Source organism: Siniperca chuatsi, linkage group LG9 (assembly GCF_020085105.1).
Source record: "Siniperca chuatsi isolate FFG_IHB_CAS linkage group LG9, ASM2008510v1, whole genome shotgun sequence".
NCBI classification, from domain to species: Eukaryota; Metazoa; Chordata; class Actinopteri; order Centrarchiformes; family Sinipercidae; genus Siniperca; species Siniperca chuatsi.
In genome coordinates this window covers 1,608,772-1,627,190 of record NC_058050.1, presented here as the reverse complement: position 1 = coordinate 1,627,190, position 18,419 = coordinate 1,608,772, and the positions used below count along the sequence as shown (strand labels likewise).

The 18,419-nt window shown below is 43.2% G+C and overlaps 2 protein-coding genes across 6 annotated transcripts in view; one reads left to right on the top strand and one right to left on the bottom strand.

Annotated features, from left to right (window-relative positions):
- The first annotated feature begins 386 nt into the window (after positions 1 to 386).
- Positions 387 to 17,403, top strand: kiaa0319 (KIAA0319 ortholog). 3 transcript variants are annotated; one of them, XM_044208536.1, is made up of 16 exons: positions 406 to 589; positions 2,569 to 2,637; positions 4,835 to 5,511; positions 6,259 to 6,409; positions 7,123 to 7,215; positions 7,998 to 8,162; positions 9,151 to 9,298; positions 9,392 to 9,540; positions 9,763 to 9,914; positions 10,375 to 10,513; positions 10,865 to 11,024; positions 11,291 to 11,427; positions 12,277 to 12,399; positions 12,725 to 12,815; positions 12,905 to 12,996; positions 13,615 to 17,403. In XM_044208536.1, exons 2-16 carry the CDS (start codon positions 2,595 to 2,597, stop codon positions 13,770 to 13,772), a joined length of 2,478 nt encoding a protein of 825 aa, XP_044064471.1. In that variant the 5' UTR covers positions 406 to 589; positions 2,569 to 2,594; the 3' UTR covers positions 13,773 to 17,403. The 3 variants fall into 3 exon arrangements, with proteins under 3 accessions (XP_044064473.1, XP_044064472.1, XP_044064471.1); XM_044208538.1 differs by lacking the exons at positions 12,905 to 12,996; positions 13,615 to 17,403 and having other exon boundaries at positions 387 to 589; positions 12,619 to 12,758; XM_044208537.1 differs by lacking the exons at positions 10,865 to 11,024; positions 11,291 to 11,427 and having other exon boundaries at positions 404 to 589.
- Positions 15,389 to 18,419, bottom strand: part of aldh5a1 (aldehyde dehydrogenase 5 family, member A1 (succinate-semialdehyde dehydrogenase)) — a 21,747-nt gene continuing 18,716 nt past the window's right edge. For all 3 annotated transcript variants that reach the window (XM_044208540.1, XM_044208541.1, XM_044208542.1), the window contains one exon: positions 15,389 to 18,362. In XM_044208540.1, the coding sequence (XP_044064475.1) occupies positions 18,151 to 18,362 (212 nt within the window). In that variant the 3' untranslated portion in view covers positions 15,389 to 18,150. The remainder of the gene's footprint in view (positions 18,363 to 18,419) is intronic.

Below are 18,419 nucleotides of genomic sequence, written 5' to 3'. Positions count from 1 at the left end.
AAAACTAAAACGAGGACCCTACTGCAAGTCCGGTATTTACTGCAGCCTACATTGTCTTGGTATGTACAGGTAAGTAGGAATGAGATACATTTAAAAAAAAAATTAAAAAAAATACATTTGTGGTTACTCATTTTTGCTGCTAATGGGATACTTTGAGAACAATTGGTTCTCCAGTTTATTTACCTCCAAGCGCTATTGTTTTATCCAAAAATTGTCATTCATATATATATATATATAATATGACAATTTTTGGATCAATTGCATGCTTTTAAAAACCATTATTATAATAAAACAATATATATTTCATATTCATATATATATGTTCATATTTAATTAAGGGAATTTGAAAGGCATGACATCCTCAAATAAGGTGACACGCTTCACGTCTTATTTTGGAAATAATGACCGGATATCACGTGTTTTCGCTGACTCGGCACCGGTCGTGTTTTTTCGGCTCAAATTCAGCACCGGCGTGTGACCAATTTAAACCCCCCCACCCAGTGAGACCAGTATGTAGCCTTGCAGGACTGACTGGGCTCACCGGAACCGAACCAGTAAGGAGCCACTGGGAGAAGCGGACCGCGACCAGGTGGGTTAACGTTTCTGTTAGCACGGGCTAAACGGTTTTAGGTGTTTTTAACGTTCAAACGGACACCGACGACACGAGGGATGGTTTTATTTGAATGAGTTGCGGACACGTCGTCGCCTTTTTCCCCCCTCACGGAAACATATTCAAGGATATTTCGGTGTTTGTTGACAGCCATTAGCTCAGATTATCATCCTGCTGCACGCTGTTAGCCTACGTCATTCACGCCGGACTACGTTTACAAATCGTGTAATATTACGCTTTCTTACAAGGAAAACAGAAATCATTTAAAAAAATAAATAAATAAATAAATAAATAAAGTTTCGCTTTTGGGGCCGCGTATTGGTTTATGACGTGATTTAAACAAATTCCCAAATTTAAAACCGTTTCCCACCGCTAATGTTTATCCGAGGGGCAAGTCAGTCCAGCTGGCATCAGGTACAGACTTACTAAAAAAGTTTTAGTGGAAGACGTGCTATTTAGTCTAATGAATTAATGCCGAATTTTAAAGTGGTATTTACTGATACAGAAAATGTTTTAATTAATATGTTACCAATTATATATAGTTATCCATAAGCAATGGAACTTTTAACTGATACAATTTTCAACGGAGTTTGGATTGAAGGTCTTTTTTTAAGGAGAGCAACCTGCGCATCATTTTGGGCAGACATACACGAGCTGTTTACGACGGTTATGCGGTGTTTGTTTTTGTTTTTTGTGTAAATAAATCAAGTTAAAGTCTCTTATATGAGGTCATTGTTAATAAAATCAGAGTTTTTTTGCGGCGACAGCGGGAGAAAAGGTGCGTTTATTTTCGGTCACTGAGCAGCTGCTGCTGGGCGGGGCTCCCGGTGGCGCTGTCCGGCAGCGAGGTGCTGAAACTGTTCAGGAAGCAACACACTGTCTACTGTGCTATAAATATCTCTCACTGTAGTGTGTGTGTGTGTGTGTGTGTATACATATATCAGCGGAGGAGGAAGTACTCAGATCCTTTACTGCAGTAAAAGTACTAACACCACACTGAAAATACTCCACTGCAGGTAAAAGTCCTGCATCCAAAACCTCACTGCAGTAAAAGTATGCGAGTATTATCAGTGAGAGTCGTCCCTGTGCAGTAAAACGCTTCCTGTCAGTGTTTTATTATATCTGATGTTTCTGGATTCATTTTCCTGCTGCATTCATGTGTGTGTTGCATTTTACTGCTGCAGATGTTTCAGGTTGAGCTCATTTTAACTGCTTTATATACTGTTGGGCAGTTTAACCTGCAGCAATGCATCATGGTCTATAAGATCATCACGTGTTTGCAGCGTCGCCGTCCTGCGAGAACCACGTATCTCTAAAAAGTCTTCCTGAGCTCAGAGAAACAGCCTGTTTTCAGCTCTGCGACGATGCGTTTCCCAGCTGATCCGAGGGGGGGTTAAAGAGTTTATTCAGCTTCAGGAGGAGGAGGAGTTTCCTCAGCACGTGAAGGAAACTCTTCATCCTTCAGCTCGTCACAAACACCTGGAGATACGAGGTTTCCACTGGACAGGAAGGGTGTGAAAAATAACTAGTAACTGAAGCCGTCAGACAGATGTAGTAGAAAGTACAATATTTGCCTCTGAGATGTGGCGGAGTGGAAGTAGAAAGATGCATAAAATGGAAATACTCAGGTGAAGTATAAGTACAGTACTTGAGTAAATGTACGTTACATTCCACCACTGCACTGTATACGATGCAGAAGAAGATAACGTTTTAGGTGATGAAGAAAACGGTGAAGGACCTGTATACTCACATTAACACTGATACTTATAGCACGTTTAGATCTTGACTTGTCTAACGGGTTAATCAGAGCTGTAGGAGTCCGATTTGTTATTTACTTTATTTTGCGGGAAAAGCAACATTTGCCTTTTTCTTTTTTTGTGAATTTTAATTTTATTTACAGTGTTGTGATGTGACGTGTCTGCCCGTTTGTCTCACACACGTCTGTGTGTTTGTTTCAGGCTGCAGACTCTCAGACTGAGCGACCATGTGGCGCTTTCTGCTGCTGCTGCTGCTTCACAGCGTGGAAGGTACAACTTTTACAAACGTCGTGTTGCTTTGACATTTTGAGTTTGTGCTGTATGTTATTTCTATGAACAGGACATGATTTTTCAATAATACAGCAAACTTAAATGTATTGAAGGACGCGAAGAGCCACGTCCTGATTCCTGTAAGTGAAGCCAGTAAAGTTGCGCTCGCAGTACTGTACTTAAGTTTAATTTTGAGGTAATTGTACTTTCCTTAAGTATATCCATTTTATACTTCTACTCCACTACATCTCAGAGGGAAATACTCTTTTACGTCACTACATTTATTTAACTGCTACAGTAACTTACATACAAACATACGATCAGCTTATTAAATATGATGCATTGTTATAGATTGAAGGCCCCACAGATCAGAGCTGCTCGGGTTGGTGTGAAGCTCTGCCGGGGTTTACGTGAGGTCATCGTGTTGTAAACGAACGAACAGGGGAAGTCCCGGGGGAAAAAATGTTTTTTAATCTCGTTGCACACGACAGTGACTCGTTTGTACAAATTATTATCTTGTGTGCGTAAGATTAAATAAAATAAATCATCTTTCAGGACCTTCAAGGCTCCATAATTTAACGCACTGAAAGGGGAGTTCTTTTACTTTTGATATTTTAAGTAGATTTTGCTGGTAATACTTTTACTCAGGTAGTTTAAAATCCAGTATTTACAGTATTTCTACACTGTGGTATTGTTACTTTTAGCCCTGTTAAATTTTCTTCAGCTCAACTCAAATACAACTGAAGTCCTTGTTATCGGGCCCCAACACATCACTAAGCAAATACTGCCGTCTACCGGTAACCTGTCGCAACATGTCGAGCCTGTTGCAGGAAATCTCGGTGACCTGTTTGACAGCAGTTTATGTTTTGAGCAATGTGTCACTGAGCTCGTCCAATCATGTTTCTATCACCTCAGAAACATTGCAACAATCCGATCTATTTTAAATCCTAGTGACGCAGAAACTACCTGCTTTTATCTCCTCACGCCTCGATTACTGTAACAGCCCGTTCACTCGTCTGAATCTAAACACTGTGAAACGCCTGCAGACTGTACAGGACTCAGCTGCTCGGCTGTAAACCAGGACCCAGAGGTGCGACCACATCACACCTGGTTCAGCCTCTTTACATCGGCTCCCTGTTTGTTTCAGGTTCGACTTTAAGATCTTGTTGATTACTTTTAAGGCTCTTCATGGCTCCAGACTACATTTTAGACCTTGTAATCCCTTATGAACCTTCACGTAGTCTGAGATCTTCGGGCACGGGTCTCCTGTCTGTTCCTGAGTCCAGGATGGAAACTAAGGGGGGCAGAGGTTTTGGCCATCAGGGCCCCGAGGATCTGGAACAACCTGCCCGAAGACATCAGGCTGTCTGAGTCAGAGTCTTCGTTTAAGTCTCGTCTCAAAACACATTTTTATCTGAAAGCAGATCCTGATTTTACCTGAACTGGCTGTTTATTTTATTGCTTTTATGTATTTAATTTCTTTATATTTCATCATTCACTGTGGTGTTTTATTTCTCTTGTTGTGAAGCACTTTGTACTTTGTTTTGATAAGTGCTCTATACATAAAGTTTTATTATTACTATTATTATTATTATTATTACTTAAGCGAAGGATCTGAGTACTTCTTCCACCGCTGACAGTATGACACAAACTGTAGTGTTGCTCTGATTCATTTATTACCCGCATCTGAGCGGCGCGTCCCGTGCTCGATGGGGGCTGACGGCACACTGTAACCATACTAAATATACATAATGCAACGCTGCGGGCAGATCAGCTGTAGCAGTAAGGAAGTTTATTCATGACAAAACTCCTGGTGAGCATAAACATGTGACCTCTCACGGACAGATTCATTAAGTCCAAAGTACATTTTAAGAGCTAAATTATCTTAAACAGAACTATTACTATCTGCTTACAAAGCAAATGGATGTTAATAGAAATGTATTTTTAATTTGACCTGTTGTTTACATGCAGGAAAGAGAAGAGAATTTCTTGTGTTTTTCTAGTTAATCTAGTTTGTTTTATTTACAGACCAAAATAATAAATCACAAGTTTTCCTCAAGGGTTTTACAATCTCTACATCCAACAACCTCAATCCTTAGACCCTCGATAAAGGGAAGGAAAAACTCCACAAAAAAAACCTTAAACTGAAAGAAATGGCCGCCACACTGTCCCATTTCACAAATCAATTGCGTTTCAGCTGTAGTGGCGTCTCAGTGCCGGCAGGGGGCGACCTTCTCCGAGGCGGTGGTGTCTCCGGCGGTGGAGAGCAGCAGTATCCTGCGGGTCCCCGGTGTGGCGTCTCTGCTGCAGTGCGTGGCGGCGTGCTGCGACCTGCCGGGTTACGACCTGGCCTGGCTGTTCGAGGGCCGCTGCTACATCCTGAGCTGCCAGCAGAGGGAGAACTGCCAGCCCCGACAGAGACCCGGGGCCGACTCGGTCCTCGTCTTCCTGCGCAGAGCGTCGCCACAGACGCTGGTGCTGCAGTCTTTGGTGAGAGGAGAGCCGTACGGCCGCCGCTGGAGGCCCCTCTCGCGGTCCTCTGAGGCCCCCGGGGACCTGGAGGCCCTGAAGGACCTCGCCCTGTTCGACGGGCCCCGCCAGGACTTCGCCGACCCCGGCGTGCTGGATGTGGACTATTCAGAGGGAAGCCAGGAGGAGAGGGGATGGCCCGGCTCGGAGGTGGAGACGATGACCGATCAGCCGTCCTTGAAGGGACGAGACGGGTTCAACCAATCAGAGGCAGGGGATGGTCCAGAGAGGGGGCCGACAGAGAGCAGCGTGGCCCAGAATAGAACCTCCTCTGGGGGGAACAGCAGTCAGGGAGACGAGGACAAAACCAGGAGTCCAACTGATCCTGCTGCTGCAGAGAAAACGGTGAGTGATTTAAGTTAATCAGGTTAATGAGGATCTGCAACTACAGCAACGTAGAGCTCATGTGATCATGAAAGAATACAGGAAGTGAGCGGTGCACGTTATGTAGCTGTTTGAAGGACTGAGGTTAAATCCTTAACTTGCTACATCGATACTGTTTTTATTTTAAAGAAGTAATTTAACATCTTGGACAAATTTTCTTATTCTCTTTACTTCCAAGAGCGAGATGTTCAGTCTCACGTCTGTGTGTTTAAATATGGAGCTGGAGTCAGGACGTGGTTAGCCTAGCTTAGCATAAAGACTGGAAGGAGAGGGAAACAGCTAGCCTGGCTCTGTTCGAAGTTCAAAACTGCACCTACAAACACCTCTAAAGCTCTCTGATTAACACGTTGTATGTTGTTTGTTTAATCTGAACACAAACAGAAATGTAAAAATCACAGTTTGTGGTTTTAGGAGGAGTTACGTGCTGGAACTATTTCTTGACGAACAGCGGTGTATCCATCCGCCCAGCACTCATGTGCAGCATCTCTGGCTGTAGAGCAGTTTGCCAGATACGGTCAGTGAGCACAGGTTTTGGTCTCTGTGGTACCGAACCCGGCGACCTCACTGTGACACCGAGACTTCAGGAAGCTGCACGCAGTTTCTGCACCGACTGTTCAGCAGGAAGCAGTCGTCGACACGAAGAGCGAGCAATGACAGCAAACGTCTCGCTCTGTGAATGAACTGTGCTTTGTTTTCTTTTTTTTAAAGACCGAAACGCAAAGCAGCACCGAGTCGACATCACTGACACCATTACTGCTACAGAAACCAACAACTGACTCCGCCCAACAGGACCAAATAAGGACTTCACTTCCCACCGCTGCCACGCCCCACTGGCCAATCAGCACATCCATACAGCCAGGTAGACCTGAAAGTATGATGTCATGCTTAATGTATTTATGACTTTAAAGCCGCCATGTGTATAGGATGTGAAAATGACTTACTTTGGCGCCCACCAGTGGTCGTGTCTCAAAAAAGACAGAAGTGCACGAGCTTAAACTCTTTAACGTGTGTCTCCCCCTTCTGGCAGTGAGAGTAATTACACAAACGCCGTCGACGCGTGCTGATGACGTGCGCTCACAGTGAGCTCGCCCCAGGCTCGTGTTCAGAAACAGTTACAGAAATACAGAGACATTTCCACAGTTGCAAGACAATAATCCAGTATTTAGGTAGAGTAAATGTAATATCTGCGTAGCCTGCTCCAAATATTTTACAAAGCTGTCCGGGAGCAGTAACGTGACGTCCGTGTCTGGGTCGCTGCCCCCCCCTTCAGCTCTGGCAAACCAGTCGCTGATGTAAAACGCAGCGCGGGAATGTCGCCACAGACATCAGATTTAAATAACTCCGGTATACCGCCAAATACAGAGCGATTTCCCTGGCGGCGTCAGGCTTAATCAGCGCTGTGTGAACAAGCAGCAACTAGACGGCCCAAACATAGCGGCTTTAAACTTAACAAAATACAAAAAATAACACATTATCACATTTACCCCCCCCCCTCCCCCAAAAGTCTGAAGCTGGAATTCCTCCAGAAACATTTGACCCACAGTGACGCGTTCTTCCTTCCTTCACCTGCAGATCGACCCCTGATGGTGTCCCTTGGAAACCCTGTAGAGCGGATGTTGCCCGCAGTTAAATTTGATGCTTCAGTTTCTCCTGAACCCACAAATGGTACTGAACACACACACACACACACACACACCAGGCCTGTTTTATCATTTGGAGCAAAGTGTGATCAGTGATTCTAAAAGTCCTTAAATGTCGGCTCATTTCCACGTCGTAGTTTTTTTCCTTTAATAAGTGAAATGTTACGGAGCCGGTTAATAACCGGCCTGATTCTTCACTGTGTGTTAACTATGTCAGTAATGTATTACAGACATAAGTGATCAAATCACATCTCGTCAGACAGCCACTAACTTTGGTTTTCCTTGGTTTGGTTCTCGACCTGTAACCTGTTGCTCACGCACCAGGCTGCCTGCTGTGCCCTGCAGTCGCCATAGAAACCGCTCACCTGTAGTCAGCTGATTAGTCGTCTTGGTGAACTCATGGATGTGTTCAGTCTCCGTTCTGCGTGTCACAGTGGTTTTGAATGTACAGTAGTTTGCTTGTACGATTATTTGGTCATTTTCTTTTTTTTTAGTCACCGGTTTAATCAGTTTTAATCAATTAGAGCTTTATTTTCTTTTATTTCATTTTACTCTTTAAATGTTTCTTTTACATCTTGTCTTGATGCCTTTTTATTTCTTATGTGAAGTTCTTTGGGTCAGGTCGTAGAGGAAGCAGGTTGATGAATTCTGAGTGTGAAACCTTAATACAGAGGAGGAGACACTATACAGTGATATAAAGAAAACTTTGAAGTAATAAAAGTTAAGATCAAAATAAATATTTAATGATTCGAAGAGTTTTTATCGCAGTAATAAGGACATTATTTGGGTACTTTTGATGCTCCGCAGTCCTGGTGAAGGCGTTCCAGTCAGCAGCCGGAGCGCCACAGACCACCACCCAACCCCAGGCCAGAGCCAGGACCTCTGACCCCCCCACCACCACCACCACCTCAACTCCCAGCACCAACCCTCCAACCGTGACCGTGCCCTCTGCTACGACCGCTGCAGAGTCTGGTAAATCATAGATACAACAGGGAAAACGTTGAAAAGTCCAGTCCCCTCCCACAGGAACGCGTTTTCCTATTAATGTTAAGAATAAACACGTGAAGTACGTTTTCTGTAGTTAAATCTGGAACTTACGTGTAAATAATACGACAGCAGGATGAACAATATGGTCGAGGAGATTTAAACCTGCTGCTGCAGAACGGGGAAAAAATCTTTAAAGGTTGGGTTTTTTTGGGGGGGGGGGTTGTCCTCATCTGAATCAAGGCTCTAAGGACAGACGGGGTACTTGACTAGATGTCCGTCCTGTCAGTGCTTTCTCTCTGCACAGCGTTTGTTTTCATCACCGAGATTCAGTTTCAGCACAATGAGAAGTCACTGGATTTACGGGCAGAAGTGTAAATCCTTCATTAATGCAGCCGGGGATGTACAGATGACATGCAGCCCTACTCCTTTTTTCTGCCCCATTAATTTGCTCGGCTCAGTTACGTCGAGCAGCTCCTCTAAACCTTCAGCTGAGGTGAAGTCACGCAGTCACGTCAGGATACTGAGGTAGAAAACCATATTTTAAATACTATACATTAATGTTTCCACAAACACATGAACAGAAATTGTTGCAATTATTCTTTAGCAGAGATTATTTAAAAAGTAATAAAATAATGTTTCACTCAGGCCAGCAGGGGGGGCTACTGCAACAGTCTGTACATTTAGCTTTAGCTTGATTAAAACTCCAATTACTGCAGTTGTTTTACTGAATTTAAAAGCCAGGGAAGGGGCTGCGAGCTAGTTCCAGCTAGACGCCCCAAAGACACGACTCTGCATGTTGCTTCTCCCCAAGTAACGTTTATTTGTTTCCGTTATAGAAACTAACAAAGAATTAAAAGTAGCAGCAGAACTTCAGTGTGACAAAATATGAAAAATGTTCAAATGTAACGTACCATATTTACTTTTATTGTCCTTTTTCTTCCGTCTCCCCCCCCTCCTCCCTCCCTGTGCTCAGTATCAGAGGTCAGGGGGTCAAACCGGGGCCCGGTGGCCGTCGTGGGTCCTGACAGGAAGTTGTTCCTTCCGGTGAGCAGCTTGTCGCTGGACGGCAGCGGAAGCACCGATGACCGCGGCATCGTCAGCTACCACTGGGACGCCGTCAGGTAGGACACACTCGGTTTGTGGAAATGTTTTAACGAAGATGAATCTTCACTGTACCCACTCACCTCTGATCTTTCCGTCGGGTTTTTTTCCAGCGGCCCCCCGGGGTTAAAGCTGGAGGGAGTAGACCAGGCAGTAGCCACGGCGACAGGCCTTCGGGTGGGACGCTACACCCTCAGACTGACTGTCTCTGACCAGGAGGGGGCGACAGGAAGCGCTTCACTGACTGTCAGGGTCCAGGAAGGTGAGAGGGTTTACGTTTCACCACGGGCTCTGGGAAACTGTGACTGGCTTTTTAAAAACTACTTTCTGACATTTCATAGACAAAACTATTAATCGATAATGAACATACTGTATATTTACGACCCTAAACCCTAAACCCAGTCCAGATGTGGACTTGAGTCACACCATTAGTGATTCTAACACCAAGCTGAATCGTTTAATGCTGTCGTCCTTCCTCCTGCAGCCAGAAGTCTTCCTCCCGTCGCTCACGCCAGCGGCAGCCACACTCTCGCTCTGCCCAACAACTCTCTGGTCCTCCGAGGCTCCGTGACCGACGGAGACCAGACAGAGGTTCGCTACCTGTGGGTCAGAGACAGCCAGAGTCCTGCTGCTGGGGTCAGTACAGACCACTGATACAGGAAGTCTGATCTGAAGGTCGGATTACAGTGGATTACAATAAAGTTATATTAGAGGAGAATAGACAATCAGATCAGACTGTTAAACCCTTCTGTAGAACCGTCAGGACTTATTTGTTTAATTTTTAAACAGTTTTCTGGATATTACAGCTAAATTGCTATAACTGAACTATGTTTTTATGGTATTCATGTTTACGTGATATAATTAAATTATCTTTAATCAGCAGTAGTTATGATTACCAGAAAATGGCTCAGTCTTTATCTTGGGATAAAGGGCCCTAAAAAAAATCTGAGCTTCACTATATTTCATTTCATTTCATTTCTTTGCACTCATTTCAAATTTTCTGATTACATTTCTTGAAAACAATTTGATTTCATTAAATCATTTTAAAGCAAACACAAAATCAGAGGAAACGTAGAGATTTTCATCCTGTTTGCAGGACGCGCTGTACGGCTCGGAGACTCAGGCCTCCCTGTACCTGGCCAACCTGGTTGAGGGCACCTACCTGTTCCAGCTGAGGGTGACGGACGCTCAGGGGCGCTCCTGCACCGCCACGGCCACCGTGGAGGTCCGACCAGGTAGGACGAGAACAGAAACTTTGGGCTGAAGGATTCTTTTTATTAAAATTTGACTTTTTAATTGATGTCATGAACCATTACATAACTAATGTGGCGCAGCGATCTGCTGTCACTGCCACGGGAGGTAGTATGTTTTGGCTCTTCGTCACACGCCCACTCGTAAACCAATCCATTTATTCGCCTTCTTTTAAATGGCGCCGTGCTACGAGGAAGCGGTGAGGCCGTCCTTTCTGAGCAGTAAGTTGACCTGACTGACCAACTGGCACCCCAAGCGACCGGTCACCGTCACGGTGGATCCGAGTCCCTGCTGACGTGAGAGCAGTGAAGTGTGTCCCTGCTGTGTCTCCGTAGAGCCCGGCGGTGGGGAGGAGGTGGAGCTGGAGATGTTGGTGTCGGTGTCTCAGGTCAGCGTGGCTCAGAGGGACACGGTGGTCCGACAGCTCGCCGCTCTGCTCCACGTCCTCGACGGCGACATCCAGGTCCGAGCGCTGCAGGGACACTCGCACCTCAGGTAGCTGACCAGCTGAGTCCTCTATACGGAGCTGACATTACAGTTCGTGCACTGGATGTTGGATGTACATTACACTGCAAAAATGATTATTTTAAATTATTAAAACAAGAAAGAAAAGAATTCAGATGATTATATAAAAAAAAAATCTGTTACAAATTACAGGAAATATATTCTTCCACCAAGAAACGCTTCAGTATTTTAGCATCCTTAAAGATGTAAAGTCGCGTGGCTGAATAGTTTGTTTTTTGCTGTGTGTGTTGGTGTAGCACGGTGTTGCGGTTCTCGGTACGGGGCCCCTCGGGGCCGATCTCTGGCTCCAGGCTGGTGGGTCTGCTCAGAAACCAGCTGCTCAGAGAGAAGAGCGACTACCTGCTGTTCAGAGTCCTGAGAGTCGACACCGTCCGTGAGTTCAAACAGCCCAGATCACCGCTGACTGCAGAGACCAGGTCCAGTCCAGACCAGGACCATCAACACAGAGCAAATCCAGTCCTGTTTCCTCTCCTTTTTCAGTCTGCTTGAATTTTTGTGCTCACAGGTTGAATCGCGCTACAGCCAAGTCCCCGTTCAGTCTGTATTTACGTAACAATCGATTCATCGCTTTAGTTTTTACATTATCAATATTCTAATCTCATCGCTCGCTCGCTAGTTTTTTCCAAAGCTTGAGAAAGAAGCTCCAGAAAAATATTAAATTTTATCTCACACATTCATTTATTTAATCACTGATACCTTTTGATTGATTTTTTGTAAGGATAATTACATTTACAGCTAAAAACAAAATAGTTTCCCATGTCACAGTAACCTGAAATCTACTTTCTGACAACATAAAATAATATAAAATATTCTTTTAGCTCAACTTTGTGGATCCGTCGTGGTTTTTCTCAGATGACTGTCAGGCCTGGTTGTAACAGAAAGGAAGGTACAGTAGGAGAAAGTGGTGCATCATATGTGCAAAATGTGTTTTAAGCCTCGTAAAATAAAAAAAAAATAAAAAAAAGTCCAAATGAAACACGTTTTAGATATTAAAGGGCGAAACACCAAAGTGTTTTCCTTATTTTTTCCCAAATTTCCACATTTTAAGATCTTAAGCGTCCTAAATATTTTGAAACACTTTGCTTCATTCAGCGTCTTGGTGTCTAGGCGACGTTTTTTAAATGAATCATCGACCCGATTCTTCTGATCTTATAAAATGGATCATGTGACGCAGTTTTGTTTTTTTAAATAAGACTTCTTTTTTTGTCCCGGTTTCTTTCAGTGTGCTTGCTTCGCTGTTCGGGGCGTGGCCAGTGTGATCCAATCACCAAGGAGTGCACATGCGACCCCTTCTGGACGGAGAACCTGATTCGGCGTTACCTTGGAGACGGAGAGAGCAACTGCGGTAATTATTATATGTGCTAATTATCAGCGCTACTACTTTATTCGTACAAAGTAAAGCCGATGACTTCCCTGTGTTTTCTGACAAAAACACAAATCAATGTAAGACGCAGACTGTCTTTCAACTAAGGGCCCCCACTCCATAAAGTGCGTTTACTAATAAAAATAAAAAGTTTGTAGTGTCCTCTGAAATTTAACAGAATGAATCCTCTTTCACCTACAGACAGATGACTTTTACACCAGCTCATATTTGCTCTCGTTGCATGAATCGGAGTTATTTAGATGCAGCAGGTGGTTAGATTGTGGGCTCACTCTGTTCTTGCTGTCAGACTGGAGGGTGCTGTACGTCATCCTGACCAGCTTCATGCTCGTGGTCTTCATCCTGTCCGTCGGCTGGACCGTCATCTGCTGCTGCAAGAGGTGAACGCACTGATCCCAGACATTAACTCCAAGCTAGTTATCGCAGCGTCGCTGCGTATCTGAACACCCTGTTTGTCGACTGTGTTTAGGAGGAGGCAGACCAAGGTGAGGAAGAAAACCAAATACACCATCCTGGACAACATGGACGAACAGGAGAGGGTGGAGCTCAGACCCAAATTCAGTGAGTCACTTCAATTAGAGCGGCACTGGTTCATAAACACCACTCAGACAGACTCCTCCCTGAGGGCGGGGCTTAAGCAACACAGAGTAGCTTACATTTCTGAGTTCTCAGACCATTTTCACAATTGAGAATGACTTCCGGATGGGAGCCGAAACTTCTTGATTCTGAAAACAGCGTCCAGACGACTACGACTGAAACCTTTTCTACGATGTTGCACAGTAACATATACATTTAATGCAGCACTTCTGAACAAAAGTATTACAGATTTAATAAATAACATGCAGGCCTTTTATTGCTCACATATGAGACTAAACTATAAAAATCAGAGAGGTGTGGTGGTACTTTGGCTCCAGTCTTGAAGGGCTGCTGTAAGTTTTGCAAGCCACCAGATGTCACTGTTCTGCAGAGTATAAATAGAAAGAAAGCGTCCTAAGGCTTCATCTGTCCATCACTATTACGCAGAAAGTTTTAATCCAGAAGTGGAGGCGGAGCAAACTATCAAAATAAAATGACCAAAAGTTGCACATTAGAAGAATTCAGAACCCTATAATAGAGAGCAGGAAATGATGGCACCATATATGAAGCATGTTCAGACTGAAACACCTTTCCTCTCTGCAGGTATCAAACACCGCAGTACAGAGCACAACTCCAGCCTGATGATGTCCGAGTCAGAGCTGGACAGCGACCAGGACACCATCTTCAGCCGGGACCGACCCGTCCGCAGCCGGAACCGGCTCAGCGCTCAGGCTGCCCGAAATGGAAATGCCTTTGGCTGATGGGACAGCTCGTTTGGGACGTTTGCGCTCTGGCAGCCCCAAGCGGCAGCGAGATTTAACTTCTTAAAGTTTGAAGGACTTCATTACCCAGAAATCCTGTCCCATTTCAGGGTCAAATTCCTTCGAAGGAGATGAGGACTTGCGGACCTGGGGGACAAACCTGCGACTCCTTACACAGGAAAATATAGGTTGTAACATCCAAATTTGAGCAAAAAAGCGGGATACTTGGAGGATTCTTTATAATAGGACAACCCCGATACCCTGCGTTGGCATATTCAGCCTTGAAATGCAAACTTCTAAGAAAGGATTCGGGAAATCGTTTTCCCCAGAGCAAGATGAGAAGATGGATTGTTTCATCTCTTTCGTCTAGTGCAGAGGTAGGTCCATTATGGGGTTAGCCTAGCTTAGCACAAAGCCTGGAAGCAGGGGAAAACTGCTAGCCTAGCTCCAAGTCTGTCTGATTTACATTTTGTATCTTGTTAGCTAACACGCTAGTCACCAATCCATCCAAGAGTCAGCTGGGTTTAGCTGACTACAGCCAGCCCTAAGCTAACGGGACCTAAGCTAACTCAGAGCTCATTGGACTTAGAAACAAATTCTAAATTGACTGGCCTAGAAGCTAGCTCTAACCTAAGCTAACCAGACCTAAATTCATTCCTTTATCTCAAACTTAACAAATTGTTAGCGTTAGACTTAACTATCCAGTACTTATTGTTTTGACGGATGACATGTGCTTGTTAAAGACAAAAAGAAACTTTAATTTCACTGTCATTACTTAAAGTCCTTGGTGTGCAGTTTACAATGTGTTTAGCCTAGCTTAGCATAAAGACTGGAAGTCTTTCTAACAATTCCAAATATGTCTGATTGTCATGTTGTATCTTGTTAGCTAACAAGCTACTCACCAGTCTATCCAAGAATAGTTTTGTTGACGAGAGCCAGGGGTCATGACCTGGAAGCTAACTTTAAACTAACTCTAATTGGCTCCCAAAAGGTAACTCTTACTTAACTAGGCTAAGAAAACTTTAAGCTAAGCTTATTATTGCATCTTCTATCCAGTATTTACTGATGTCTGCTAAACCATGACCTTGTCAAACACAAAAAGAAAATTTCAATGTCATTGCCTAAAGGGAGTCCTTGGTGTCCAGTCGAGGACACATTTAGCCTAGCTTAGCACAAAGACTGGAGGCAGGTGGAAACTGCTAGCCCATTTTCCCTAGCACAAGAGAAAATATCCTGTCTGATTAGCATGTTGTATCTAACAAGTGTAGTTACACATGTAAAAAGGAGACATTGTGGTTTTAGCTTAAGTTAGCAGTGGAGCTATTGGGTGGACTGGTAACTAGTTTGTTAGCAAACAAGATACAACATGTAAATCAGAGTTTTTGAAAGGTGTTCGTTGTCCAATCTTCTTTGTTTTTCAGTAGTTTGAAAGTTTTCTAAGCTTAGATTTAAGTAATGTGAGCTCTTCTGTGCTTGTTTACTGTTAAAGGCACTGACTGCTACGGAGGTCCTTAATTCCAAAAAGATTACATTTTTAATATTAGCACCAAAATAATAACTTTCGACCATGCAAATTATCATCTCGTTACATAAAAAAAAAAAAAAATCACAAGATGTAATACACAATTTATCTCTTTATTAATATCTATAGTCAGGAATACAAAATTTTGCTTTTTCACATTAACTACGACTACAACAGTATATTACAATTAAGACCAGTTTCACATTATATTAGAGACAGAAACTGTCGGTACAGAAACAGTGGACGGTGGAAATCAGATACTGTTGCGACATATTTTACTTCATCACTCTTCTGCACTGGCGAATACGGGCCCTGGTTAGCTTGATCTGACATAAGCACATAAACTCAGTGTCCACTTTATTAGGTACACCTGTACAGTCTCTAGCAGAACAGTTGTATTCGATTTTGTTAAACACCTCAATATAATGTAGTCTAACACCACCTTTTAAAACTACGACCTTCGTAAAGGTAGATTTTATGGCAGGTTGTTGTATTGAATTGCAATTGATTGTGCAGGTGTACCTAATAAAGTGGCTACTGAGTTTTTGTCAGTTTTATAAAGCTGGCTTAAAATGTTTCTGAACAAGGTGCATCTCAGTTAATCAAGACATCTTTATCTCTGAACAGCGAGATATGTATCTCGTAATTATGCGATCTTTATTTTAAAAACGGCGAGGTCCGTTCTCCTAATCCCAAGATTTTAATCTCATAACGACGAGGTAGGTATCACCAAATTTCGAGATCGTTATTTCCCAACGACACGATCCGTACTCCTAATTACGACACCTTTTATATGATAACGACCATTATCGTAAGCCAGCTTTAAAACCACGACAACCCCCGGCTCGTGTCAAATAAAGGTGACCGTACTTTGTGCTGCTCAAGGCTGAGTAACTCAACAGTGTTGAAAGTTTCTAGCCTGTTAGACCACTGTGACATCACTGCAGCCAGGTGAGACGTTAAACCACTGGAGGTCAGCAAAGACAAGACTTACAGGTGGTAAGTTAATCTTTAATAAACCTAAATTGCTCAACACTGTACGAAATACAAAAAACAATTGACATGGCACTTATGACGTTGGCAACCATAATTTTTTTTAGGTTCAGAAAAACAGCTTCTTGTGTTTAAACCAAAATCTACACAGTAACAAGGTATTTATTAAACTACAATAATTAATCGCCATACAGAAATGTGTTTAATGTTCCACAAGACAAATATGCTGTTAAGTTTTGTAGAAATGACACATGCCCGTAAGTTCTTAAAAATGGCCGAATCGCGATACTTAATTTTTAGACCCAATTTGAACTTGTAACCCTATGTGATCAATATGTCACAAGCATATTAAATCATAAAAAAAATACAGTTTTTACATTAACAGGCTTATTACAGGATGTTCAATACAAACAATGATTGTGCTTTTTAATTTATTTTTATCAGTAAATCTCCCTTTGTTATCACAGCTTCTGTTTTAAAGATCTATGTGCTACTGGAGAAAGTTCACTTGTGCGACTCGTTACTATGTGGGGAAGAAATACTTTATTGATCCCCGAGGGGAAACTCTGTCAGTGATTAGTAAGAGATAATGCTGCGTTTGTCATGTCTGAGTTATCGTACTTATGAGTTTCCGACTTGAAAGCTCAGATATGGACGTCTCAAATATAATAATAGACGTGGTGTTAAATTGTCACTGCACAGTATTTCTAATCCTCACACGACCAACTCCGCAATCATACAACCGTCTTAATGACGTGAACGCGATTTTACACCATGGTCACAGAGAATACTGGATTCTGATTGGCTAGAGGGTTCGTTATTTTTACATCTCGGCGATTGTCCAATCATAGCTTAGCAACCGTAACTAGGCACAGCAGTTCTGCCCGGCTTTCTCGCTCTGTAAGAAAAGACGAAGAGTGTGGAGGGTCGGGTCTTTTTTTTTATATCCTTTGTGTAAACAAAAACAAAGAGCTAACGAGTAAGAAATGGATTAATCCGCATGTTTATCTGCTCTAATGTGAGCTGCTAACGTTAACATGCCTGGCTAACTAGCTCATTACCTTACAGCAGTAACCTAGTGTTACTTCTAAGGATATTTCTAAACTAAATTACATTTTTGGTGTTACAGGTTACATTAGAAAAAGCCCCGCTCAGGACTGGAAGATACTATATCAGAGTTTATGCTAACGTTAGCAGGCCTGCCCTGGTCTCTCTTTTGATTTGGGGAAGTTTATCCGAGATGACTTTGCCTAACTCATCATGTTCAAATGTTTTTCTCTTGTAAAAGTAAAAAATATTGTTTGAAAATGTGAACAATAAAGCATAAATCTATGTTATCTGTTATATCGGACTGTTTCTGATTCTTCTTCTTTCTGATTTTCTAAATCGTCGGCTGGAGACGGAGCTTCCCACCAACTTATGAAGCTAATGTCAATTAGCTTGCTAGCAGCTTTTGTCTACTTCTGTCTTAAATTAAGTTTGTAAAACTGGAAAGATTGACAGACGTAACTCTTTGTTTTGATTGGTGGAGAGTGGCCATGCTCTAACGCAGTCCCTCTGGCCAATCAGAAGTGTTTAGCACTATACTGCATAACATGTTTCAGTACCTCAATTAAAGATTCAAAGATAATTTCCCTAATACTATTGGCTGAAACATTTGTTTTATTCTACAAATGAAAAGGCAACACAGGAGTGTAGACCACAGACGTTTTCAACCCGACTCTAAAGGGTTATTTTGTGTTGGTTATGGTTGAATTAAATCAATTCAAACCTTAGATCTACACCTTTCATGATTACTGCATTTATTTTGACTTAATTTTAGAGTGTAGTACCAGTGGACCTGCGGTGTCGCTCCATCCCGTTTCAGGGTTTGAGGCCTCCGAAGCACATGTACTTGACTTCCAGATACTCGTCGATGCCATACTTGGAGCCTTCGCGGCCCAAACCGGACTGTTTGACCCCGCCGAATGCGCCCTCTGGGGTGGACAGCAGGCCCTCGTTGACTCCAACTAGCCCCACCTCCAACGCCTCCGCCACCCGCCAGATCTGACTCACATCCTGCGAGTAGAAGTAACCTGAGGACAGAGAAACGGAGCATGTCAGGGTTTAAAAAGATCAGACCAACAGAAGCC

Coding starts and splice junctions, on each gene's coding strand:
- kiaa0319 (XM_044208536.1), top strand. CDS start 2,595: ATGTGGCGCTTTCTGCTGCTGCTGCTGCTTCACAGCGTGGAAG. Junction 2,638..4,834: donor GCTGCTTCACAGCGTGGAAG/GTACAACTTTTA, acceptor ATTGCGTTTCAG/CTGTAGTGGCGTCTCAGTGC. Junction 10,514..10,864: donor CACCGTGGAGGTCCGACCAG/GTAGGACGAGAA, acceptor GTGTCTCCGTAG/AGCCCGGCGGTGGGGAGGAG.